This window comes from Microtus pennsylvanicus, chromosome 7 (genome assembly GCF_037038515.1).
Source record: "Microtus pennsylvanicus isolate mMicPen1 chromosome 7, mMicPen1.hap1, whole genome shotgun sequence".
Lineage (NCBI taxonomy): Eukaryota > Metazoa > Chordata > Mammalia > Rodentia > Cricetidae > Microtus > Microtus pennsylvanicus.
The window spans coordinates 122,568,878-122,595,967 of record NC_134585.1 but is presented as its reverse complement, the minus strand read 5'-3'; the positions used below and the strand labels follow the sequence as shown (position 1 = coordinate 122,595,967).

General features: G+C 50.5%; 1 protein-coding gene across 5 annotated transcripts in view; it reads left to right on the top strand.

The window, feature by feature from the left end:
• The window catches only part of Adar (adenosine deaminase RNA specific), a 39,689-nt gene extending 12,688 nt beyond the window's left edge, over positions 1 to 27,001 (top strand). For 2 of the 5 annotated variants that reach the window (XM_075978413.1, XM_075978414.1), the window contains exons 2-16: positions 2,074 to 2,182; positions 8,027 to 9,446; positions 11,512 to 11,695; positions 12,703 to 12,851; positions 13,381 to 13,519; positions 13,628 to 13,812; positions 18,498 to 18,723; positions 18,941 to 19,112; positions 19,771 to 19,864; positions 20,374 to 20,496; positions 20,733 to 20,866; positions 22,933 to 23,115; positions 23,757 to 23,869; positions 24,148 to 24,275; positions 24,444 to 27,001. In XM_075978413.1, the coding sequence (XP_075834528.1) occupies positions 8,743 to 9,446; positions 11,512 to 11,695; positions 12,703 to 12,851; positions 13,381 to 13,519; positions 13,628 to 13,812; positions 18,498 to 18,723; positions 18,941 to 19,112; positions 19,771 to 19,864; positions 20,374 to 20,496; positions 20,733 to 20,866; positions 22,933 to 23,115; positions 23,757 to 23,869; positions 24,148 to 24,275; positions 24,444 to 24,690 (2,781 nt within the window). In that variant the 5' untranslated portion in view covers positions 2,074 to 2,182; positions 8,027 to 8,742 and the 3' untranslated portion in view covers positions 24,691 to 27,001. Of the gene's footprint in view, positions 1 to 2,073; positions 2,183 to 4,318; positions 4,427 to 8,026; positions 9,447 to 11,511; positions 11,696 to 12,702; positions 12,852 to 13,380; positions 13,520 to 13,627; positions 13,813 to 18,497; positions 18,724 to 18,940; positions 19,113 to 19,770; positions 19,865 to 20,373; positions 20,497 to 20,732; positions 20,867 to 22,932; positions 23,116 to 23,756; positions 23,870 to 24,147; positions 24,276 to 24,443 lie in introns of those variants that run through there. The other 3 variants (XM_075978415.1, XM_075978412.1, XM_075978410.1) reach the window with 3 other exon arrangements.
• Positions 27,002 to 27,090: the final 89 nt, after the last annotated feature.

The window sequence follows — 27,090 nt, the reverse complement described above, 5'->3', positions numbered from 1 at the left end:
CCTGGAAACGAATGTTGCAGGGATAGTAGCTGTTTTAGTAGAAGGAAACCCAGTGATAAATATTAAAGAGGCTGGGTATGGTGGTACACACCTATACTGCAGCATTCAGAAGGCTGAGGCAGGAGTTTAGGGCTAGCCTAGGCTACATAGCAAATTCCTGGGCAGCTAGAGATATACAGTAAGACCCAGGGACAGGGGAGAAACATTTAAAAAAAAAAAGAGCAGAGACTAATAAATTTACACCTAGTAATAAGAGCTAGGTTATAGGGTGGGGGATGTGGCTCAGTGGTAGAGCGCTTGCCTTAGCATAGGCAAGGCCCCTGGGTTCAATCACCAGCATTGAAAAAAGCGAGAATAAGCACTTGAGTGCATTTATGTGCCTATGCACTTTGATGATGATGCCACCGATGCCTGCGGGGCGGTAGGGCTGCTCAGCTGTTGATTGCACATACTGCTCTTATGAGGACCTGGCTTCGGTTTCCAGCACTCACATCAGATGGTTCACAGCTTCAGGAGAACCTGAGACCTCCGACTTCCTAAGGCACCTGTACTCATGTGCATGTACCCCGCCCCGTGTACAAACACACAGAATTTAAAATAATTAATATAAATCTTTAAAATACTAATGCTGTTAGCTTAGTGTGTCGCTACCTTCTCTGATAACACATTGTTAGTTGTTCATGTAGCGTGTGGTCCTGAACAGCATGTTTCTCTCTCAATGCCCCTATGGCATTGAGCCAGCACCGAGGGCGAGCAGACTGCTTTGTAGACCAAAATGTTCCACCTGCAGGTAGACAACCATCTGTGTACTGAAGTGTGGCTACGGGAAAGGACAGAGTCAAGAACTGGTGTAGCGTGCCTCTCTCCACAGAGTGAGGCCAAACAAAATGTACAACAGCTCACCCAGACCACAGGAACTGCAGTGCAAGCCCAGGGGACTGGGGGACAGACCACAGGGACTGCAGTGCAAGCCCAGGGCCTGGGGGACAGACCACAGGGACTGCAGTGCAAGCCCAGGGCCTGGGGAACAGACCACAGGGACTGCAGTGCAAGCCCAGGGCCTGGGGGACAGACCACAGGGACTGCAGTGCAAGCCCAGGGCCTGGGGGACAGACCACAGGGACTGCAGTGCAAGCCCAGGGCCTGGGGGACAGACCACAGGGACTGCAGTGCAAGCCCAGGTCCTGGGGGACAGACCACAGGGACTGCAGCGCAAGCCCGGGGCCTGGGGGACAGACCACAGGGACTGCAGCGCAAGCCCGGGGCCTGGGGGACAGACCACAGGGACTGCAGTGCAAGCCCGGGGCCTGGGGGACAGACCACAGGGACTGCAGTGCAAGCCCGGGGCCTGGGGGACAGACCACAGGGACTGCAGTGCAAGCCCGGGGCCTGGGGGACAGACCACAGGGACTGCAATGCAAGCCCAGGGGACTGGGAGACAGACCACAGGGACTGCAGTGCAAGCCCAGGGGACTGGGAGCTAAACCTGGTGCAGCCCTGAAGTGGACTAGAGACTGGCCACAGTGAAGCCAGGCTTGTGCTGAGGTGTGTTTGTGTGTGTGTGTGTGTGTGTGTGAGAGAGAGAGGGGGGGGGGACTGAATTATTTGGGCGGTGACTAATGAGTAACTCTCAGAAATAAGTACATTGTAGGCTGAACTGAGGTCATCTCAGAGCTTTGCAGGAGGCCACCAAGTTCCTAGGGAAGAAAACTCTTTGTCACAGGACAGCCACCCTGTTTGTTCCCAAGGCCCTCAAGCTGAGGGAAAACTCTGGAAAAGGTAGGCACCCACAAATTGATAGTGGAAGCAGAAAGTTGGCTTTCATTATGTATACCTGCTCGTGTTTTCTAAACACTTCCATAATAAACAATAATAGAATAGTATGAGATCTGTTACCAGCCTGGGAGAGGTAAGAGAGTTCTCGAGGGAGAGGAGACAAAGGTTTATGAATGAGACTGTGAAGATACTTTGGTGCTGAGACCTTGGCAACAGCAGTTGTTCTTCCAAGGCATAAAATGATCTTGTAGGAAAGAAAGTTCTGTGTTGAGAGCTCTTCCTGTGTTTGGTTCACAGAGGACGGAGGTCTAGAAGGACCTAGAAGGACAGCTACCTGCACGGGAGTCACCGTGAAAGCTCTTCTGGATTCTTTCTGATTACTTACCAGGAAGGCCAGAAAACAGAGGTAAGGCACCGTGGGATTGTGTGGGCAGAGCAGAGGACATGGGGAGGTGGGCTAGACGGACTGCAGGGGTGTGGGGTGGCTCGCTCTGTTTCGTTGCCTTTTCAAGGTGTGTACTCTAGCACGCACATCCATACATACATGTATGTAAACATGAATAAGTCACCAGTGCATAACAGTCAGTTAGCAAACGTGTAGTCTCTCCCCAGTAACTAGCACCCAGAATATCCCTTCTGTTCAGGGCGCCTGCCCCTGGAAGGCCAACCTGTCTGTGCTGCCTGCTCAGGGACTTTACATGTCTTCTCTTCTGTTAATGCATTGTTTCCATCTGTTGCATGTGGTTGTCGTTTTTACCTCGATCGCTGTACAATATTCTGATGCTGGTGCATTTGCTTATTTTTGTTTGATAGATTCTTGGGTTGTTTCCAGTGTTTTAGAGGTTATCCTGCTAGAGGCATGGAATGGTTAAATCATGGGGTGTGTTTTCCTAAGCAGAGACTTCCTTAAGTGGCTGGGGGGCTGCTCCTACGTGGTCCTCTGTGCTAGCTGGAGAGTGGACAGCAGCGGTAACTCACTGTGACCTTCTTCACTGAAGTCCCTAATGGACCTCACTGGACTTTTCCATTTGTTGGTTGCTACTTTTAGTCCCTCCTGTGCAGTGTCTGTTTTATACATCGTTGCGCTTATTTGAGTGTCCTACCGTCCAGTCCGGGGCTCACTGTGCAGGGGCGCCCGTGGGTGAGCCAGAGAGAGCACTGAAGGCAGCTGCAGCACAGTGTGCTGGGTGCTCAGGAATGTGACAGTGTCTTGCCAGCTGTAGGTGCCCCGCTGCTGACAGAATCAGCCACACAAACTCCTCTCCACTCACGGCCTGGAGTCGGAGAAGACTTCCCCGAGACACAGTCTGTGAAGCAGATTTTGAAACACAGCTTCATAGAGCTGCAGAATATCATTGCGAGACAAGGAGGAGTTCCCCAAACAAAGTGGGTGGAAACATCAGACACTGTGTCAGATAATAAGGGAGAGATCACAGGTCTGAGAACTTGGTCTCAGATGTGAAAGAGCTCATGGTAGCCCTCCTCCCCATCCTCAGTTCCCCTGGGGATTGTCCCAGTCCTGTGACCATGTTGTCATGAAGACTATCCTGACTACCCACCGTAAGTGCCGAACACAGCACAATACACAAGAAAGCGTGTCTGGGCCTTGAAGGTGTTGTCTGCTTCCCTTAATGTGGTCACTGAAATTGCCTGTGCTGTGGGTGGGATCCTCCTAGGTTGTAATGAACACCCCATTGAGGATCGTGTGCTTGCTTCCCGTCCCCCAGCAGGGCTGGCGTCCTGCACAAGTGATGTAATGGCATAATCAGTGTTGACTGCAGACTGGACTAAGAACCCTGCTTACACCGCGATTGGAATACACGGTCTTTAACTTCTTCCATGAATGTCCGCCTTGCCTAGATGTAAAGCTTCCCAGAATGCATAGCCATTCACTGTAGATCTTACTGAAATGTATATTTTACTAATATAAGTATATTTTAGAACAGCAAAAACAAAAGCAAAAACACTTTACGGAAAATGCTAGTAAATGTGCCGGCTAGAAAGCCAGGCCCAGTGGTGCACATCCATAATCCTCTGCACTCGGGAGGCGGAAGCAAGATTATTGTTGAGTTAAAGGCCAGCCTCAGCTACATACTGAGCCAGCCTGGGTTATAGAATGAGACCCTGTCTCACAAAATCCAAAACAAGGAAAAGGAGGAACATTCTAGGCCAAGTAATAGAATATGCAAAGGTCGGAAAGGAAAGAGTTTTATCGGGGCATCTGCCACTCTAGGAAGGGACAGACTTGTAAATCTCTTAAGTGATGAGGATTAAACACGGGAAAGGAACTTCCTCACTGGGTAGAGGGGCGCTGTTGAGCCCGAATGAAGCTTTTAGAATATTATGAGCAAAAATTAGCTTGTCCTGTACATAAATTGCACCCCAGCTCTCAGATAACGACCTGTATATGAATGAATAGTGCCTTACTAGCAAAGGCTGAGTGGCGGTGAAGGGCGTGGCTGCGGCGGCAGTCCAGCCCTTGGGGTGGGCGGGATGCTGTGCCGCTGCTGAGAGCAAACCCCTCCCCCCTGGCCCCGTCGTCGGGCGGGGAAGCTTTTCAAGGAAACGAAAGCGAACTCTGGGGAGCCATCTTGCGGCCCAGGTGGGGGCCTGGCCGGCGCTATGTCCCAAGGGCTCAGGGGACCCGCAGGTAAGCCCATGGGGTCTGCACCCCGGCGGTGCTGGGCTTGTGGAGTGTGAGTTGCACGGGTCGTGTGCACCCTCATCCAGCAGCTCTTGCTCTCTGGTGCTTTGTATTCAGTTAGTTGTTACAGCTTTGAACAATCGCAGGATGGAGGCGTGGGAGAAGGTGAACTGGGTCTGAGCCCGACCCTGAGAACCCAGGCCAAGGCAGACACCCCTTCCCTTCTGCTAGGGCCTCTGACGCCTCGCTGATCCGCTGTAGCAGCGTTTGAGCTGCTTTTCTTGCCTTGGGGACCTTCTTCCTTGCTCACTTTCGGTTTCCTAGGAAATTTAAATCAGCCTTCAGATAACCTGCAGGCTGAGTGGAATTCTGCTAGCGCTGAAGTGAGGAATGGTGTTCTTGTGTTGTGGTGTTCTGAACAGAGGAATCTGTTCAGAAGGCTCATGCTGTGTGGCACTGAGTGAGACATTCTGGAAGGCCGTGAGGACGGAATCTGATGCTTGGCACTGAAGGCTGGAAGTGGGGGAAAGGTGGAACGCAGAGGGGAAGGAGAAAACTTTGGTGGAAGTAGAAATGTTCTTTATCTTGGTTAAGTGATGGTGGTTTCTTTTTTGAGAGTACTCCTCCTCCCTAGTGCTGGGATTGAGGGCATGGCCCACCCAGGTTTATCCCTCCAGTTTTAAAAAGCTGTTTGAGATGAACCATGGCCTCACACTTGGTAGACAAGCACTCTACCACTGAGCTATAGTTTAAAAGTGTGTGTGTGTGTGTGTGTGTGTATACTTTTAAAACTTTTAATTTTTCAGGACATGGCGCCTTTAATCCCCTCACTTAAGAGGCAGAGGCAAGCAAGTGGATCTCTGTGAGTTCGAGACCAGCCTGGTCTACAGAGTGAGACATTATCTCAGGAAACCTACCCAAAAAGCCAGCTTTTAATTTGTAGATGTGCACGCACACATGTGCTCCTGTCTGGAGGTGAAAGGACAGCCCCAGGGTTGGCTCCTCACCGTCACCTTGTCTGAGACAGGGTCTCTTGTTTTCAGTGCTGGCCCTCGAGCTTCCAGGAATTTCTTCTTGGTCCCCTATATGCTTAGGAGTCCTGAAATTACTGCTGCTCATACTACACATCAGGCTTTTTGTGGAACTCGGGCCCTTAGAATTGTGCAGCAAGTGCTTTTACCCACCAGGTCATTGCCCCAGCCCTTAATGTTGTATTTTTAAAAGTTCTTTCTAAAAACACTGAGGACATCTGACTTGAAGAAAATTCATGTATGCAAGTATATGTGAAATATATATGTGTATGTGTGTGTATATATGTATATGTTTATATATAGTGACTAAAGATTATGTCCCATTAAATGACTGTCTGCAGCTGTTCTCAATTGGGAATTGGTCTTTAGGGGACTTTTGGGGGTAAAAAGACAGAATAAATAATTCCTTCTGTAGTCCTACCTTCCCAAAGTAACTCAGTAAATTCATTACTGTTTCTTTTTATCTTTGATCATACTAGTATGTGTGTGTGCACTCTTCTGGGTTTTCTCTTTCTTAATAGAAGAAAGTATAACAAATATGTACTCGTCCATTTACACTTTTAATATATACCCAAAATTTCTGTGGTCAGAATGCAAATGTAGCCAGTGTGGTAGCACATGCCTTTAATCCCAGCACTCAGGAGGCAGGGGAGTCAGATCTCTGTGAGTTCGAGGCCAATCTGGTCTACATAGTGAGTTCGAGGACAGCCAGGGCTACATAGAAACCCTGTCTCTTTAAAGAGAGAGAGAGTCAGAGACAGAGAATATATCCAACATATATGTTTAAAAACTGTTACTAATGATCCATAGTGTGTGTATATTTCAATTTATTCAGCTGTTTTGTAACTAGGCACTCATATTTGCCAGACTTTGTTTGAAAGTAGCCATTTAAATCAAGATTGTATTTAGGGACTGGAGAGATGTCTCAGAAGTTAAGGGCAATGACTGCTGTTAGGTCGTAGCCATCTGTAACTCCAGTTCCGAGGACCTTTGTCCTTTTTGGGCACCCGGCACACATGTGATGCACAGACATAAATGCAGGCAAAACACCCATACACATAAAATAAATAAATCTTAAAAAGTATTTACCTAGAAACTGACGTTAATGTCTCTGAAATGAAAATGTCTTTTCCCCAAATTCACTCAAAGAGCCAATCAGAAATCTCCTACAGCCCCTGTTATTGAACTGTGTGATTGGGTCGCTCATTCTGCATCACGTGGTGCAGAATGAGGAGCCAGAGGTGGTGGTGTTTGTTCAGACTTTAGTTCAGGAAATACTGCTCAGAGCTATCTACCCTCTTCAAGAAAATGGTTACTGGCTACCAGAAAAGAGGTTCAAGGTTTGACAATTTAGCAGAGACCCAAATTACATAATGGTGGTATTGGTAGGGTCACTAGGCAAAGACATCATGTGGAGGTCACTGATACAGGAGGTGAGGTACCACAGTAGTGATTAGGATGGTAAGATCCCCAGTCCTGATGGAGAGAATCAGAGGAACGCTGTGAGTGCATCAAACATCCCTCCCGTGTGCGAGCCAGGGAAAGGAAGCAGAGCCGTGCCCCCGTCCCACGACATGCGTGCTCCAGCAGGTGTCCACGGGATGGATGCCGCCTCTGGGGCAGCTGGGGAAGGTGCAGAGACAAACACTGCTTGTTCCCATGTTCAGGCGAGCCCGGTGCCATCTCAAGAGGGAAGGAAGATCACGTGCTGCTTTTGGGCAGCGACTCTCTGGCTTCCCTAAAACTAAATTCTGATCCTCCAGGCCCAGCTGGCTAACAGGCCAGCCTCTGAGGGCCCTTCATCACATGGAGATGGCCCCTGCTAGTCACTCCTCCTTCAGCTGGGAGAGGGACATGCGCTTCAGTTTCACCCAGTCTTAAATCCTGCTTGGCAAGATCATCTCCAAGTCAAGGTTTGAGAGACTGTAAAGTGCTGTGTTGTGTGGTGGGGAGTCTGACCCACATGGCTGCCCTCCTGCACGCTGAGCCCCATTTTCCTCTCTACTCCGGGGTTGCGTTTCTTTCTAAAATACCATCTGCTTGTTTTTCAACTTTATAGTTAGTTATATATTTATTGAGATATATTGGTATAATTATTTATATATATTATATATTTATATATTATTTATTACATAGTGCAGATACTGTCCTGCATCTATGGTAATCTGAGGACGGTCACTTCTCTTCCACCGCTTCTATCTCCAAGATCAAACTCGGGTCACCAGGTCCCATGGCAAGCGCCCTTCCCACTGAGCCGTCTTTTTGGCTGTGTTTTCTAGTTTTAGAAGGGTCATTTGGAGTGAGTAGGTTTTTCCATCCCCTTGAACTCCGGTTACAAGGGGGAGAGTTAAGCTGCTGGAGGCCTCTCTGAGGCCTAAGAAGGCAGTGTGTGGCTTGTCCCCTTCTTCTCTGAGCTCCCTGATGAGCTTACCAGCAGTAGCCAGTGTGGACTGGAGTCAGTCAGCTCCCCTGCCTGTTAGGACTCGGGAACAGCTCGCCCAGGCAGAAACTGGAGGGATGACAGGCTCATGCATGACTCTAACTCAAGCTCTGGCCTCCATGTTGTCTTCTACAGGGGTATTCCCTTACCAGACACGCCCCTGCTTGGACCCCAGCTATGAGCATAGCAGCTGGAGACACCTGCAGCCACGTGTGCCCGAGTCTTACCCCAGGAGTTTCCAGCTCCAACAGATAGAGTTTCTTAAAGGCCGACTCCCAGAAGCACCCTTGATTGGACACCAGCCCCAGTCGCTGCCGCCATTCTTCCCAGGACACTGGCCACGGTTCCCAGGGCCACCTTCCCAAGGCAAGCAACTGGAAACCTGGGATTTCCCCAGGAGAGTGACTCCTAGAAGTCAGGGCTTCCACATAGGCCTGCCACTTCCTCCCCCACACAGCACAAGTCTGCCATGGAGAGCGGATGATAGACTTTGCTCGCACTTCCAGGAGCTGAGCATCAGTCAGAATCCAGAGCAGAAGATCCTAGGCCGCCTGGAGGAGCTTGGAGAGGGGCGGGCCATCAGCGCTCAGGTACTAGCCAGAGAGCTCAGGGTCCCAAAGAAGGAGGTCAATCGTGTATTGTACTCCCTGGAGAGGAAGGGGAAGCTGCGTAGAGAAGTAGGAACTCCTCCTTTGTGGAGCCTTGCACCCCCACATCAGGCTTGGACTCAGCCCCCTAAAACTGTGAATCCAGTCAGTTGTGGCCAGGAAGTCCCTCAAGAAGAACCTGGTTTGAACAGTGAAGACGGAGACCCTGCCTCTGACTTAGAAGGACCCTTTGAGCTTCTTGACATGGCGGAGATCAAGGAAAAAATCTGTGACTACCTGTTCAATGTGCCGAACTCCTCTGCCCTGAACCTGGCTAAGAACGTTGGCCTGGCCAAGGCCCGGGATGTGAATGCGGTACTGATTGACTTGGAAAGGCAAGGCGATGTCCACAGGCAAGGGGCCACGCCTCCCACCTGGGACTTGACGGACAAGAAGCGGGAGAGGCTGCAGATCAAGAGAAGTACACACAGTGTCCCAGCTGCTGTCCCAGAGGCTACCAGAAGCACCGCATTCCCCACCTGCCATTCGCCCCCATCGGGTGCCTCCAGCAGCATGGCGACCCCCAAAAGAGTGGAGAATGGCCAGGAACCTGTGACAAAGTATGAAAGTAGGTATGAGGCCAGACCAGGACCAGTGAGGCTGCGGCCACACGCTTATCACAGTGGCCCCTCTAGAGCAGGGTATGTTGACTCTGAAAACGGCCAGTGGGCCACAGATGACATCCCAGATAACTTGAATAGTATCCACACAGCACCAGGTGAGTTTCGAGCCATCATGGAGATGCCCTCCTTCTACAGCCCTGTCTTGCCACGGTGTTCACCATACAAGAAGCTGACTGAATGCCAGCTGAAGAACCCTGTCAGCGGGCTTTTAGAGTATGCTCAGTTCACTAGTCAGACCTGTGATTTCAACCTGATAGAGCAGAGTGGACCGTCCCATGAACCTCGGTAAGACACCACCCAGGATCGTGCCTAGTGCTGCAGGTGCTTTGGCTCCTGCACTGTCTCAGCTCACTGTGAGTGGGTGGCCTTGGTGGCTCCTGTCTTTGCCTTCTCTCTTTTCCGCTTTTGGCTAAATCATCCTTGATTGGTCCTTTCTCTAAGTGCTAGTCAGGAAAAAGAGACCTCAGGGTAGCCAGAATCCTGGCTGAGCAAAGAGAGACTGACTCTCTTGGCTGAAGTGACCTTCCTTAGAGATGACTGGCTCTTGGGCACCCAGAGGTGACACAGACTGCTTCTGTCCCCGTCACTGCCAGACTGAAGCTCCCAAGAGGAGTGTAGGAGCAGGTGGACCAGAGCAGGCCAGAATAAAAGCTCTTGCTCGGCAGCAGCAGGTACACTTCCCACCCCAGCCTCGGCTGGGAGGGAAAGGAAGGGTGTGTCACACAGAAAGCTGCTTGCCAGTCTTATCGCAGGGGCACCTGTACTTTTGCACACTTCCCCTGCACGGGTAGTGGGGCTGCACTCACAGGCTCATGCTCAGGCAGCTGGCCAGGCTTCGCACCCCTCCTAATGCTGCGAGCCTTAATACAGTTCCTCGTGTTGTGGGGACCCCAACTATGAAATTACTTTGTTTTTACTACATAACTGTACATTTGGTGCTGTTATGAATTATAACGCAAATATCTGAGCTGCAGGCTATCTGATGTGTGACCCCTGGTTTCTAGGGGTGAGGGCTCCCTACAGTGACCTGTTTCCTCCTTAACTTCCTTCATGATACCAAGTTACCGCTGCAGGAGAACTGTAAAGAAAGGGGTGTGCTCCCCAAACTGACAGAGCCAGGGCCCATTCTGGGATGAGGGGCTATCATGGTTTCTCTCAGCACCCCTCCAGAGAGTTAAGGGAAAGTGTGGGTTTTGCTGTTGGTCATTCTTTGGACTTCAGCTATGTAAGGAACTTGCATGCTGCTGGGCGTGTTGGCACATAGCCACGACCCCAGCTCTCAGGCTGAGTACCAGATTGGCCCGGCTAATATATAGTAAGACTCGGCCTCAAATGGGAAAAATGAAAAGAAATGACATTATATTATATTTAAGGGTTTTGAAGACCTGCTAAGTAAGAGATCTGACCTCCTATGAATGAGTGGATCCGGCTTGACATTTAAAAGCTTGAGCAAAGGACCCCGAGGCTAAGACCAGAGGTCTAGGATCAAGTGTTTTGGTTTTCATCTCAGACCCGGGACAGACAGAGCTATAGCACTGCACAAGCAATCAAAGGAGGGCAGATTGCTACAGTGACCTGGGACACAACACCCACCTAAACAGCAGGCCTGCCCCTCCAGCCTCCTGTTCCTCCTCTCATAGCCAGCACCCCTTCCTCCCTTCCCCCGGGGCAGGTTCTGCTGTGGTGTCCGGGAACTGGAGAAGGGGCATTACACTATCTTTGTTGTCTTGTTGCACCTCCACAGAGGAGGCCGGTCCACAGTGGGCTAGGGTAAAGTTCTGGGCTTGTTAACAAGGCTGTTCACCTATCTCTTTTGTGCACTTTATCCTCTTTCACGTTTAGAAGTGATAGTGGGCTGGGCAGTGGTGGCACACACCTTTAATCCCAGCACTCAAGAGGCAGAAGCAGGAGAATGTGTAATTCGGCCAGCCTGGGCCATAGAGTAAAACCGTGTCTCTAAAACGTGGTGGACCAGCAAGATGGCTCAGGAAGTGAAAATACTTGAAAAGCTTAACAGCTCGAGCTCAGCCCTCTGAACCTGTGAGGTGAAAGAAGAGCTGATTCCCGCATGTTGTCTCTGAGCTGCATGAGCACACAAGCTAAAGTAAAACACCACTGGGTATGGTGGCCATGCCTCCATTCCTAATACTCAGAAGTCAGAGGCAGGAGGACCTCTGAATTCGAGGCCAGTTTGGTCTATATAGAAAGCTTCAGGTCATCTAGGGCTGTGTAGAGATAGAGACCCTGAAAAGTACTCAGTATAGCAGAACATTCTGGATAGAGATCTCTTCTGAATGAGCAGAGGGATGACCCAGCCTGGTGTTGACATATCTAATCGCTTTCCACCAAGATTTAAATTCCAGGTTGTCATCAATGGCCGAGAGTTTCCTCCAGCTGAAGCCGGCAGCAAGAAAGTGGCCAAGCAGGATGCAGCAATGAAGGCCATGGCGATTCTGCTTCGGGAAGCCAAAGCTAAAGACAGTGGAAAACCAGAAGAATTATCCCCCTGTCCCATGGAGGAGGACTCAGAGAAGGTAGGTGTTCTTCCCTGGGGACAGTAACCCTTGGCTGTTGTGTGACAGACTCCAGGAGCTGTTCTGGAACAGTCTCCTGAAGCAGCACCTACCCTTCCTCGCGCCCCCTGTCTCCTCTTCCCTCTTAGCCTGCTCCCCTTCCATCATCCTGGTCTCATGGTATTTGTAGTGTCAGGGGAAAGATCCAAATCGGGGTTCTCTGGAGGAACAGAACTTATATAACAAATAATTAAAAGAAGATTTCTTGGATAGGTACACAGTATGGTCAGAGTGGCCCAGTGAGGGCTGTCTTAAAGCTGGGAGACTGAAAACTGGGAATTGATGAGTCCCTGAGGCTGGGTACTTTGGCAGTTCGAACCTGGCACTGAAGGCCTGAGCAGTTCCTCTTGGAGAGCTGCTCTGATCCAGAAAAGCCAGTTCTAATGTCAGGGAAGGAGGTAGCGGCAGCAGCTTCAGCACGGATGAACTCCTCGCTGAGAGTGAAGGCAAAAACACCAAGCTGTCATTGCCCGTTTCCTTTTATCTGAGCTGCTAGCATTTAGGGTGGTCTCCTCAGTCAGCTAAATTATCCAAACAATTCCTCAGACGTGCCCACAGGCCAGTCTGACCCAGATAGCACCTCAGGAGGCTCCTTTTCTTTGGTTTTAAGCTGTGTCACGTCACAAAACCAACCATCACAGACCTTGAATCCACTCTCCTACCTGTTTTAGGAGATAAGTCTCCCCTTCCTGTGCCCACAGCAGCTCCTTTGGAAGCCACTCCTCGCATTTAGGTGTCTAAAAGAACAACTTAGCTGGGTGCAGTGACTCTGTCATTGCAGCACTTGGCATACTGAGGCAGGAGGATTGCTTTGAGGTCAAGGCTAGCTTGGGCTATAGGAAGAGACTTTGTTTCAACAAAACCAGGAGTTGGGAGAGAAAGTCTCAACAGCCCACTGCCCTCTTCTCGGGTAATCTGGTGAGAGTTTTGTTTCTGTGTTTTGTCTAGTGTTTTCTTCTTTTCTCCAGGCAGCAGAGTCCCAGACCTCCAGCTCCTCAGCAACACCCTTGCTCTCTGGAAAGAGCCCAGTGACCACGCTGCTCGAGTGTATGCACAAGCTAGGAAACTCCTGCGAATTCCGTCTCCTGTCCAAAGAAGGCCCTGCCCATGACCCCAAGTATGTCCTCTGTGTGGTGCCTACTGTGGAGGTCTCCCCCAGTGTAGGAAAGGCACCTCCCCTGCAGCCTCGGAGATGAGACGTCCTCCCTCTTTATGGTCTCTCCTGCTACAGTCTGGAAAGGGCCTTCAGGGCCTGGCTGCTGCTATGAAGCAGAGAATCTGGGATTAGGAGTTCGAAGGGACCGAGGACTAGGTAGGGTCACAACGTGGGCAGCATGGCGGTCACTGTTGGAGCAGAAAGATGGAGGGCCTGGGCATGCCTTAGCAGCTCCCTGTTGGGGGTTCTGTGCATGCTTGTTCAAAGAAGGCTTCCTGGAGGGCGAGGAGTGACCTGTGCGTGCTGAGTATAGCCAAGTCAGGAGACCCTGGGGCACTGGGTGGGCGGGGCACACTAACTCGCCAAGGCCAAAATAAACTCTGCACAAGTGCTGTGTAAGCTACAAGTAGTTCAAGAGGACGGCAGCCTGACTAGGGGGAGCAGATCCCCTCAGCCCAGCATCTGTGTCCTTTGCCCCGTCTCCTCCAAGGTTCCAGTACTGTGTAGCAGTTGGAGCCCAGACTTTCCCCACTGTGAGTGCCCCCAGCAAGAAAGTAGCGAAGCAGATGGCCGCAGAGGAAGCCATGAAGGCTCTGCAGGAGGAGGCAGCCAATTCAGCTGATGACCAGGTGGGGTACGGTTCTACAGGTTACAGCATGGGCAGATTTGGGGTGTCTCTGAGCCCCTCTGAGTTTTCTGACTTGTTGCTGGTTCCTCCCCGGTTAATTCTCCCTCAGTCTGGAGGTGCGAACACGGAATCACTCGATGAGTCTGCGGCACCTAACAAGATCAGGAGGATTGGTGAGCTCGTGAGGTACCTGAACACCAACCCCGTGGGTGGCCTGTTAGAGTATGCCCGCTCCCATGGCTTTGCTGCTGAGTTCAAGCTGATTGACCAGTCTGGACCTCCTCATGAACCCAAGTGAGTGTCTTAGTCCTGGCAGCAACCATGTGCCAGCGGGTGAGGGTGGCTGTGGCACAATTAATAAAAACTGGGAGACAGAAATTGGGGTTCAGCCTGAAGGTCAGAAAAGCAAAACAGCCAGCCACTAGCTCTTTTCTCTACCTCAGTCCAAAATGGCGATCCTGCCTCCAGGAACCTCAGAATGAGACTGTGTCTGAGAGCTGTCTCCTCCCATTTTATATTCCTCTCTAGTGCTGGGATTAGAGGCACGCACCACTACCGCCAGAGTTTTCTATGGCAAACTAGTGTGGCTACTGGGATTAAAGGTGTGTGTCACCACTGCCTGGTCTGTAAGGCTGATCAGTATGGCTGTTTCACTCTCTGATCTTCTGGCAAGCTTTATTTATTAAAATACAAATAAAATATCCCTGCAGGTGGCCTGTGAGCCAATGTAAGAATGATGCGCATTGACTGTGAACAGGGTGTCTGCACAGCCTGATAAAGACAGTGGGTCAGCCATCTGGAGAGTTCCGTCACTGTTCCAGAGCCTTTAGTTTCATACAAAAATTATTGGTTGAAAGATTATTCAATGAAGAGTTTCTCTCCTTTTCATCCCTTTTCGAGTCCCTTTCTGTAAAGATCTTTATTTTACGTGTGTAGATGTTTTGCCTTCGTGTCTGTCTGTGTACTGTGTGTTCGCAGTGCCCGTGAAGGCTAGAAAAGGGCCATATTCCTGGGAACAGGAGTTAGAGATTTTAGCAAGCTGCCGTATGGGTGCTGAGAACCAAACACAGATCCTTGGAGGAACCGTTTCTCTAGCCCCCCCCCATCCATTTTTTAATTTTAAAAAGTAACTAAGATGAAAAATCTCATAAAAATAGCATGGGGCAGGGGCACTAGGGAGATGAATCAGAAGCTAGGAGACTAGCAGCTCTTGCAGAACATCCAGGTTTGGTTCTTAGCACACAGGGCAGCTCATAACTCTCTGTAGCTCCACTTCCAGGGGATTTGACTCCCGTTTCTGGCCTCCATGAACACTAGACACGTGGCACACTTCCATCCATGTGGGCAAACATTTTGTGTGTGTCTGTATGTGTGTGTAGTTTTTTATTTTATTTTAGTTTTGGTTTTTCTAGACACGGTTTCTCTGTAGCTTTGGAGCCTGTCCTGGAACTAGCTCTTGTAGACCAGCCTGGCCTCAAACTCACGGAGATCTGCCTGCTTCTGCCTCCCGAGTGCTGGGATTAAAGGCGTGCGCCACCACCGCCCAGCTTAGTTTTGTTTTGTTTTTTTTTTATTATTATTATCTTTGGACCAGCAAGATGACTCAGTGGGCAAGGGTACCCACCCTGATGACCTGAGCTCTATCCCTGTGACCCATATTAGAATAGAGAGGACTGATTCACAGATTGTCTCTGGGCACCTCACATGCACCGTATGTGTGTGCCTCCCCCAACAAAAACAAACTGATTAAAACTGATATCTTGCTATTTTAAACTTGTCTTTTTTAGTAGTACTGCCATTGATGTTTCTGTGTCCATAAGGCTTTGCGTTCCATTGTGAACTGCCTCATTTGACACCCATTTTCTTCAGAGTGTCACTCTTTAGTCTTTTCAAACAATAAGAACATTAGCCCTTTGATGATCATAACCCAATTTAGATCCCTCAAACTAAAGGGGCCCAAAAGAGCCCCTGAGCACCCCCATTTCGGGGTTCCTTTATCATGTGTGGAAGCTGGCTGGGAAAGAGGACATGGTCTCTTGTCCCCCCTCCAGCTAGCCTCACTCTCTTGGTCACATGATAGTGGAGCGTCCGTGCATTCCCCTCTCTCTGAGCTCAGTCATTCGCTTGGAACAGGAGAACTTATGCACTAGGGTGGCAGCTAGGAGGATGCAGCAGACTTAGGGCGGTGACAGTGTTGGACTCGCTGTGTGGATTGTCCTGGGGAGGCGAATGCTAATTTAGTAGCCATTCTGTTTCCTGCTCAGGTGATCCTTCCTTTGTGTAAATAATGCTGCACCACTTTTCCCTCTCTTTCTGGGTGACCTTGACTAACTTGTTGGCTTTTAACGTCTAAATGCTGGAAAGTGCTGGCTGTGCCTCTCTAACCCAGACCTCTCAAAGCTCCAGACTCCTGTGTGCAGTTACACCCTTCCACTCCAGTCAGACACCTACAGGACATATCCTAAGCAGAGCTCCAGACTTCCGGTCTCAGTAAACACTACATACCCTGAAGCCAAGCCCTGTCTTCGCCGGGATTTCTAGTGCCCTGATAAGCACCATGAACAAAAGCAGCTTAGGGAGGGGAGAGTTTATTGCCATTTCCAGTCCAGTAGTGGACTCATTTCGAGGGAAGGCCGTGGCTTGCTCGGCCCGCTCCTCTTACACAGCCTGCCGAGCGTGCGCTGCTCACAGCCTCACCACGTTCCTGACCCTTAGTTACGCTTTCCTGCTAACTTTTGTTTTCTCCTTTGAGTCCACTCTTCCAGACCTTTGCCTCAGATTTCCACCTAAATTGCCGTTGGCACTCTGAACTGATAGCTTCTTCCCACTTGAGAGAAGAGATACTCATGTCCAGGCCCTCCCCTTGAGTGCGTGGGAACTGGTTGTTTCCTGTCTCCTCCTCCTCTCTCTTGCAGCCTGTGTTAGCTTATTGACCCCTTACCCATCTTTGAGAGACTGAGTCTTGACCTTCTTCCCTCCAGGCTCTACCCCATTTCTCTGCTGCTCTAGATGCTGGACGTCTCCAAAAGACTGTTTGTAGTCCCTGTTGTGTTTCACTCCCCCTGGGGGCTGGAGAGAGCTCAGCAGTTAACAATGTGGACTACTCCAGCAGAGGAGCCTCATCATTTCCCAGCACCCACCACCTGGCCCCAGCGTCCAGGGGACCCAGCACCCCTCTCTGGTCCTCTCAGGCACTGCACAGATGCACATACACAATTGAAAATAAAAATAAGATCTCGGCGTACTCTGCTAAAAACCTAAGCACTAGCCGGATGTACTCACTGAGCTCTTGAGATGTGGCCAGCGTGACCGAGGTCTGAATACATCACGCAGTCTAAACTAGTCACTTAGCCTCATATGGTTTGTAGCTTCCATATAAGAATGCACAGCTCTAAAGGATTCTAATTTCATAATTAACAGCTTAAACACATTCTGTTTGTACACACAAAAGTATGTAGACAAGGCTCATCCTTCCCAAAGACACAGTGGCCACAAAATCTTTCTGGTCTCCAGAGGCAGAGGCCGCCCTCACTTAGTTCTGAATTTGGCCCACTGGCTGGCAGAGACTCGCCAGCAGGGGCAAAGAAAGGAGGAGATGCATTCAGCGGCTTTGTAACCGAAGGACGGTGAGAAGCTCAGTGTGGATGGCAAAGCCTAGGCCGTGCCTCTTCTGCCCCAGTGGGTTACCCAGTGCTAAGTTTGCATCAGGGTCCTACAGAGAGCTAATAGGTTTCCAAGCTGCTGTGCTCTGACTTCCCTCTGGATTTGTGGAAGCCTGCCCCAGGAACAATGGGGACCCCTCCCTACTTTAAGAGCCCCTGGTCCACCTCCCCCCTCCCTCCTCCACTCCCCCATAGCAGTCTCAGACCTGCTGGAAATGAACAAATAATGCCTTGTGAAAGCTTGGCTCTTGGCCTAAGGCAGACCTTGTCGCATGCGACTTTCCCAGGTTGTCAGGAGGCACAAGGAAGCAAAATTGGGTCCTTTAAGTAAGATCAGACAGTTTTAAGAGTCAGAAAATGGCACTGCACTTGGTTGGCTTCCAGAGGCCCTAGTCTTGGAGAGGGGAATCAGAGTGCTGAACACCTAGCATGTGGGAAGGCAAGTATCCTTCATTTCCACTTGAGAAGAAACCTTTTTATTTTGTGTCCGTATATGTCATTCCTCAATTACTATCTATTTTTCTTCTTTTGTTTCTTTGTTTTTAAATCTGGACACAGAACCTGTCGCTTGGCCTGGAGCTGGGATAGGCTAGCTAGGCTGCAGCCCCTAGGAGCCACTTCCCTCTGTTGCCGGAGCTGCAAGCATGCTGCGCCACTCTGCCAAGCTTTTTTTTTGAGGTGGTGGTCCTTGGGGAGGGGGGCATAACTCCGGTTCTTGTACTTGTAAGGCATCTTCCCAGCTTGTAAAGAAACCATTTCCAGTTCTCTCTCAGCTTCCCTTCTAATAAGGAACAGCTCAGAGCCTTCGCAGGTAACACCACAGTGTCTAGACAGAATTTAATAAGATTGTATGAATGGTTTTTGTTGTTGTTTTTGTTTTTCAAGACAGGGTTTCTCTGTAGCTTTGGAACTAGCTCTTGTAGACCAGGCTGGCCTTGAACTCCTGAGTGCTGGGATTTAAGGCATGTGCCACCACTGCCCAGTGATTGTATGAATTTTATAGTCCCTTCCAGTTTATGGGAAGTGGCACCATTTCCCCATTTATGGTAATGAAATGAAATTTACTTTTAAAATATGTTTATAGTTCTGATGATTCTGGTTAGCGGAAAATACTAAGAAATAGAACAACTGACGTCTGGATAACAAACAAACAAACCATGTAATCATGAATGACCAGAATCTGAGGAGTACTTCCAAGTGAGACCAGCCGGTCCTATGTTTGCAAAAGTGGCCTCATTCTAAGCAAGCCTGCCTTCCCCGCACAGCCTTGGGGGGGGGGGGGGGCTGCTTGTTTTCATCCTCATTCTCTTCCCAAAGGTTTGTTTACCAAGCGAAAGTCGGGGGCCGCTGGTTTCCAGCCGTGTGTGCACACAGCAAGAAACAAGGCAAGCAAGATGCAGCCGACGCAGCCCTCCGTGTCTTGATCGGGGAGAGCGAAAAGGCAGAGCAGTTGGGTTTCGCAGAGGTAACCCCAGTGACAGGGGCCAGTCTCAGAAGAACTATGCTTCTCCTTTCCCGGTCCCCAGATGCACATCCAAAGACAGTTAAGATATCTGCTTTTGGTGCTCTCTTTTCAGGGGTGGTGGGGTTCTGCTTGCTCCTGCCCAGAAGAAGTCGGCTCTTCACTTGGCCGTAATTATCCCTAGGCTTCTGTCTTGGTCTCAGTAGAGTGCATGCTAGGATAGTAGATGTGGGGTGGGAAAAGATGGCTCCCTGGCCAGCAGACACACAGGGTCCTGACACTGCTCCTGTCCTCACAGCTCCCTCTCACTGGTAGCACCTTCCACGACCAGATGGCTATGCTGAGCCACCGGTGCTTCAACGCTCTCACCAACAGTTTCCAGCCCTCCCTGCTCGGCCGCAAGATCCTGGCTGCCATTATCATGAAGAGAAGCGCTGAGGACATGGGTGTTGTAGTCAGTTTGGGAACAGGTGAGTGACTGAGACATTGACCCCTCTGGAGTCGTTGTGAGCAAGTCTGAAGGTATGGGCCAGAGAGTCCACATAGGTAGAATAGTTGGCATGATGCTGAAGCATTTTGGAGCTGGAGCTGTTATGATTGCTTTAGTTAGCTACTTAGCAGTGAGCACTGCAGAGATAGTCCCAGGGTCTGTGGAGTCCGACTCTGGGATTGTCTCAGCAGTGAGCACTGTCTGACTCTGGGATTGTCTCAGCAGTGAGCACTGTCTGACTCTGGGATTATTTTAGCAGTGAGCACTGACTTTGGGATTGTTTTAGCAGTGAGCACTGTCTGACTCTGGGATTGTTTTAGCAGTGAGCACTGCAGAGATAGCCCCAGGGCCTGTGGAGTCCAACTCTGGGTCCAGCTCGCCAGTTCTGGAGCACAGATTTCTGTTCCTTTCAGCTGCATCTGCTCAGATTTGGAATGAGTTTGGGGTTTGACTAGGATTTGTTTTGTTTGGAGGCATGGTAGCTCAGGCTAGCCTCAAATACCTCATCCTTCTACTTCAGCCTTTCGGGTGCTGAGGTTATAGGCATGCGCCACTGTGCATAGAGTCCAAAACCTCTGCCGTAGTCTTGGCCTTCCTCACCAGCACTCTGACTGCTCCAGTTTTGTTTTGATGCCCAGGGAATCGCTGTGTGAAAGGGGACTCGCTCAGCCTGAAGGGAGAGACGGTCAACGACTGCCATGCAGAGATCATCTCCCGGAGGGGCTTCATCAGGTGAGCAAGAGGGTCACAGCCGTTTGCTGTTGTGGGGCGGGGCCCTCCTGGTTCCCAGTCCACTCACCTTGAAACCCCAGCAAATTGGCAGCCGTCCATAGGGCCTGTCATGTGCAGTCCCTTCTGTGACCTGATTGCATCTTCCCAAACAAAGTGACCCTTGCGTCCTCAAGCCTGAGGAATGAAGCAGCCTTTTCTCTCCATGTGAGAACCTGTACTCAGGCTCTGCCCCTGCCGGCTTTCTTCTCGGGCTCTGCTGTAGTTGGTGAAGGGCAGAGTCAGGGAGAAGCAGCAGCTAGCCCTGTAAGGTCTTGAGTCGGTGTATTCTGCCTGGAGTGAAATGCCAAGGTCTGCTGAGGAGAACTTCTCAGTCCCTCTTCTACCTGAGAGGCAGAAAGCTGTCCCATGGAGGCCTTTCCTTACCTGAGTTCAAACCCAGGGCAGAGTGTGGAGGTGTGTTCTGCTCTGCCCAGACTCGAGCTGCCTCCTAGCCAGTTTTTTTTCGGTAGGTTTCTCTACAGTGAGCTCATGAAGTATAACCAACATACTGCCAAGAACAGCATATTTGAGCTTGCCAGGGGAGGAGAGAAGCTCCAGATAAAAAAGACGATTTCTTTTCATCTCTACATCAGGTTTGTACCCCTGGTTTGGATGTCCACATGTTTCTCTGTACCAATTCCTGACCTTGTACTGTAAGCCAGGTCTGCTCTGTGTCTGAGGTGCATACCCAGAGAGCAAAGTCGTTCCTGCCACCCAGTACCCATATAGGCTTAAGAAAACATTCCTGGCTTTGATGACAAGTGGTCTTAGGACCTGTGAGTTGGAGGGAGATTGCTGGGGGAGTCTTAACTAATGCCATTGTTGGCAGCACGGCGCCGTGTGGAGACGGAGCCCTCTTTGACAAATCCTGCAGCGACCGTGCTGTGGAAAGCGCAGACTCCCGCCATTACCCTGTCTTTGAAAATCCCAAGCAAGGCAAGCTTCGCACCAAGGTGGAGAACGGTGAGTGACAGGTGACCTCCCTTCTACTTCCACAGGCTCTGCGAGACTGCCAGTGGGCGGTGAGAGGGAGAGCAGGTTCTGTGCGGAAGCCTGAGGCCTGGGAGAGCCGGGCATCTCCAGGCTGCTTAGGAGCCACTCTCTGTGTCCGACAATGTGGGTGTGCAGGACTGAAGAGGACTGACAGATGTGGGGTCCGCTAAGCTGGCATGTGTGTTGTCAGCATCCTCTCTTCTGTTACCCGGTGTCTCCTCACATCTTTCCTATCCCTTCACACTTCAGTGTCATCCAGATGGTCCTCAGACGTTAGTCAGGTCCCTTCCTCTCCCTACAGCCCATGTTGTACTCCTAAGGAGTGAAGGTGTGTGTCCACGGGAACACATGAGCAGGCTTGCTCATGATGGCCTTAGTCACGATGGCTAGAGTGGAGCAAACACAGGTAGCCACACCCACATAAATGGGATCTGTCCGTGTGAGGGACTATTACCTGCCATAGGAAGGAAGAGCTGTTCTGAGAGCTGCCACAATGTGGGCCTTGGCAACAAGAGCATATATCATGTGATTTCATGTCTGAAAGGGGCAGAGTAGACAGGAGCACAGACATAGAATATGAACTGGGAGTTGCCAGGCAAGGGACTTCCTAGTGTAAAAGACTTCTTTGTTTCTTTGTAAGGTGACATAATGCTCAAAAACTGGTTGTAATGATGGAACAAGCTTAAAAACACTTGTGGTTTTAAATGGTGGATTGTGTGATATGGCATAGGAATTGTGGCTCCATACAGCTGTTCTGAAACAAAGCCAAACCTTCCAGGTATGCAGCTACTCCCAACTCTGGAAGGCCAAAACTTCAGGATCAAACATTTGTACTTGGGTTAAAAAGCAAAATGGCCCAGTTGTAAAATGTCTGCTGTGCAGGCCACAAGGACTTGAGTGCCAGTATCAGAGCCCAGCCTTGGCAGTGCACACCTGGAGCCCTGCTGGAGGCTCGGAGGCAGGAGAATTTGGCCAAATGAGTGAGCTTCGTGTTCAGAGACCCTGCCTCAAAGAAAGGTGGAGATCAAAGAAAGGCAGCCAACATCAGCCTTTGCATGTACACACTTGTATGTTTACTTGCATACACACAAAAATACGCTATACTAACAAGTACACGTACACACCCCTGCTACATATACACACTAAATGGTCATATTAAAACTAGGGCTATGTCTCAGGGTTTCTATTGCTGCAATGAAACACCATGACCAAAAAACAAGTTGGGGAGGAAAGGGTTTATTTGGCTTAGACTTCCACATCACTGTTCATCACTGAAGGAAGTTAGGGCAGGAACCTGGAGACAGGAGCTGATGCAGAGACCATGGAGGGTGCTGCTTACTGGCCTGCTTCTCATGCCTTGCTCAGCCCGCTTTCTTAGAGAACCCAGGACCTCCAGCCCAGGGATGGCACCACCCACAATAGGCTGGGCTCTCCCCCATTGATTACTGAGAAAATGCATTAGAGCTGGATCTCATGGTGGGGGCATTTCCTCAGCTGAGGCTCCTTCCTCTCTGATGACTCTAGCTGTGTCAAGTTGACATGCAAAGCCAGCCAGTATAGGCTAGGAGTGGACTTGAGTGGACTTGGTTCCCACAGGACCCCACACTCCTCCTCTCAGCCTGCTGCTGCAGATGCACTGGACCCCTTGCTGCCTCGGGGCCTTTGCTGTCTCTGCCTGCCACACGCCCTTGTGCTTAGCTTCCCTGACTCCTGTGCCCTCGCCATTTCTGTGCTGTCCTGGTCATAGCTCCTTCAAGTCTTCCGAGCACTGCGAGCTCCCAGAGTTTCTGCATACATGTCTGTTTGCTGGTCTTTTCCCTCTCCCTTTCTTCCCTTCCATCCCATAAACACAGCAAGAGGCAAAGTCTCGTTCTCCTAATCATGTGGTTTTCAGTACCAAGCATATAGTAGGGCACATAGTAGGTGCTATAAAATATAAGCAGCCAATGGCCCATACCTTGGGCGCACACATAGTGTGCCCAGGATATGGTTTGATCCAGTGGCCTTCATCAGTCCAACTCAAGTCTCTCATGCAGGGGAAGGCACAATTCCTGTGGAGTCCAGTGACATTGTTCCCACGTGGGATGGCATCCGACTTGGGGAAAGACTCCGTACCATGTCCTGTAGTGACAAAATTCTACGCTGGAATGTGCTGGGCCTGCAAGGGGCACTGTTGACTCACTTCCTACAGCCTGTGTACCTGAAATCTGTAACACTAGGTAAGGGAGTTACTTTGGGAGCTGGAATCCTCCTGTCCTTGGACCAGATCCCAGCAAGCCATTTGTCCTGTGTTCCTATGGCTCCCTTCCCAAGCGAGCTGGGTTTTTTGCTTAAGAACAGGATCTAGGGCTGGAGAGATGGCTCAGAGGTTAAGAGCACTGGTTGTTCTTCCAGGAGTCCTGAGTTCAATTCCCAGCAACCACATGGTGACATACAACTATCTATAATGAGATCTGGTCCCCTCTTCTGGTGTGCAGGCATACTTGCAGGCAGAACATTGTATACTTAATGAATAAATAAATCTTAAAAAAAAAAAAAGAACAGAATCTAAGTGCTCAGTCTACTATGGCAGGGAAGGTGGGCGTGGGCAGCAAGCAAATGGAGGAAAGACATGCCAGACCCCATGGGTCCTGGGGTGCAGCGAGGCCCCTCAGAGCCTCGCTGTCCTCCTTCCCATCCTCTCCCAGTCCTCTGCCTTTCCTCCAGCCTAGGTATTTGATGTCCTGTGTGTCTTGTGTGGACACAGTCAGGCGTCTCACAGCAAAGGAGCTGCTCTCCTCTCCCCGCTCCTTGTGTGCCTCTGCCTCCTGGCAGCACTTTCTGCAGACCCAGTTGTAAACTTGCTTTTGTTTTCACCCAGGTTACCTTTTCAGCCAAGGGCATCTGACCCGTGCCATCTGCTGCCGTGTGACCAGAGATGGGAATGCATTTGAGGACGGGCTCCGCTATCCCTTTATTGTCAACCACCCCAAGGTGCTCCAACCCCATTCTCTTTGCTCTTGACCTCCTTATGCAAAGCGTTGTGGATGGGGAAGCCTTTGCTGGGGTCCCAAGAGCAAGCGCTTGCTCCCTTTGGGTGTCTGGGCTTCAGCTCTCAGTCCGAAGTGCAATCTGAACCATGGTGAAGTTAGTGCAGCTCTCAAAGGGAACGACCAGGGCCTCACACTCCTTACCCAGCAATCTTGCTGCCCTGCCCCCAAACCTTTGTTCTGAAAGGGTTCCCTTTCTCCCATCACTCCATGGGTTCCTAGGTCGGCCGAGTCAGCGTGTATGACTCCAAAAGGCAGTCTGGAAAGACCAAGGAGACAAGTGTCAACTGGTGCTTGGCCGATGGCTACGACCTGGAGATCCTGGATGGCACCAGAGGCACTGTGGATGGGTAAGGAGGCAAGGCACAAGAGAGGCCCACCAGGCTTGCTGCCACTCCCAAGGGCATGTCCCTGCCTGCCGCTCGGGAGTCCAGGGCCATCCACCTTCTACAGAATTCACACCTTAGCCCTCACCTCACCTGCTTCTAGATGAATGACCAATGCCTTTGTTTCCCCAGACCAGGGAAGGAGTTGTCTCGGGTGTCCAAGAAGAACATTTTCCTTCAGTTTAAGAAGCTGTGCTCCTTCCGTGCCCGGAGAGATCTACTGCAGCTCTCCTACGGGGAGGCCAAGAAAGCTGCCCGAGACTACGAGTTAGCCAAGAACTACTTCAAGAAAAGCCTGCGGGACATGGGCTATGGGAACTGGATCAGCAAACCCCAGGAGGAAAAGAACTTTTATCTCTGTCCAGTGCCCAATGACTGACAGTGGGGCATGTTTCCCACAGGGTCAGAGGGAGTTTGTGGCATTCCTCATCACATTGGGCCAGAGTTTGGGGGCTTTTGTTTTTCTTAAACCCTACCCCCCCCCCTTATTTTCAATGGAGGAACCATGATAGATGGTACCAAGACCTTTGGTTCCCATTTATCCCACTCGCTTTGGGATTTCGAGGTGGGGTCTGGCTAAGCCTCCCCGCACCCTTTTCCCAAGCAAAAAGTCAGAGATTCAAAGCAGAGGGGCATTTGTTCCCCGTGTGGCATAGCCAGTCAGTCCCTGATCCCCAGGGCGCCTGGTCCCTCCAGTTTAGTTTTGTGGAGTTGCATCTCCTTTTCGTTTGCTACACTGACCTCTTGTGGATCTGATTACATTCCCATCAGTTCTCTGTAAATCATGTCGGGGACGCATGATGGCACCTCTGTAGACCTGCAGGCTCCTAGTCTTCCCTCCCAGAATTCCTTCCCGTGATGAGGTTTCTCCTTCCCACCCCAGAGGGGGAAGAGTTACATAAAGGATTGATGACATGTTTACAAGAACAGGAGCTGAAAACTGATCAGGGGTTGTAGGGCAGTGGGAATGTGGTAGAATGGTTGGGACAGGCAAGCCCTGCCCAACAACAGGCTGTGCTGGCCAGCCAGGGAACTTGCTTCCTGGGCACGGGAAAGTTGAGAACCAGATGTGGAACTGAGAAGGTGCCCAAGCCGAGCCGGTGCCCCAGTGGGGGCCCACAGAGCCTTAGCCAGGGTACAGCAGCATTCCTTGGAATGTAGCCACACTCCTGTCTGCCCTCCGTAAAGCGTTCCCAGAGTCTGGCTCTGTCCACATGGAGTATCTGTGTAAAGAGCTGAGGACAAGTCACGGTCATCTTTGTCCGGACCTAGAAGGAATGAATGCAAAGTATCCTGGTCCACTCGGGATTCTTCTCATAGCACTGTTATCAGCAGAAGCTGACAAAGCCATGTGTAAAATGAATGTTTCTAGAAGGCCAGAGATACTGATTCTGGACTGCATTACAGACTTGAGAGACAAATATATTTTTCCATTAGTGAATGTACTTTCATTTTACCAGATGGCTTCAGAAGCTGATTCATGGGCGGGCACAGGGCACCGCGATCTCCTGACCTGCCCCGCCCCTTTGGGAATCTTGATATATATATGTACCACAGTGTTGAAGGTGACAGGGCACACTAGCCCCCCACTCTGGGGTGGGCTCCTCTGACTCCTCCTCCCCCTAACACTGAATTGTGGGTGTGTAAGAGCCTTAGCCTCTGTACAGAGTCTGGCTCTAGCACCAAGTCAGCCAGACAGCTAGACCCCGCTCCATTCTGCTCCACAGGACCAAACCCATGCCTTTCCTCTGAATGGCGTGGCTCTGTCTAGGAATAGCTGTATCAGCGGTTTCCTGCACTCCCTTGCTCACCCTCAGTGCTGGCTCCCCCACCCTCTGGCCCACTGCCAGCAGCAACCATATCATATTTGCACTTTGATTCTAATGGCTGCTGTCTCAACCTTTGATCAGACCTGGCTAACAGAAGAACCTGTGTCTTAGCAATACACTGGGGATGTATTGTTTGCACAACACCAAATTATCCTATGGAACTGCTAGTGTCTGCAGTGGTGAGGGTCTGCCTGCAGATGTGTGTGTTGTCAGCTGGGGCATGTTACACCCGACACCTGCATCTGACTGAGGCAGGGCAGCCAGGGACTTTTCTCCATTGATTCCTTTGGCCCCTCTGGTCCTTCCTGGGTATTCATTTAAAGCAGCAGATAGATCCGCTTCAGCAGCTTCTTCCTCAGCCAGGCACGCAGGCTCTCCAGTCCAGAGCCCCACCCTTACCCTCAGACCTTGCCTAGCAAACTGTGGTTCCTGGTTTCTACAGCTGTTCCTGTGGGCCTGCTGAAGTGAACCTCTGGCACACACCCTGCCTCCGGGCCCCTGGTTAGAGGGGCGGAGCTTCCACCACGTTTTCTTCACTTTTGTGTGTGACCTTCATTTTAAGAAACGGCCTTCCCTCCTTGCTGTTTCTTACTGATTTCCGTAGTTGACTTGTCTGAGCTGTGACTGTCTTGCATTCTTTGAATAATCACGTGTAAGAATTGTCAATGCCTGAAACTATTTCCTGTACTCAAATTGAAGGGATTTTTGTTGGCCTTGGGGTTTTGGCAGTGACTCCAAGACAGAATGGAGAAGGGCCCAGGCCTAGCCTTGGTGCTGTGACGGATGCAGTCCTTCATGTGTCCCTTAACAGACTGCAGTATACATTCCTCAGAAATAAACCCACTGAAGCAACAGGACTCTCAGTTTCATGGCTTGGTTGCTTGGGGACAGACCTATGACACTAAAATCTCCGGCCACAGCCACAGCTGATTTGCGGTTCCCACTTTTCT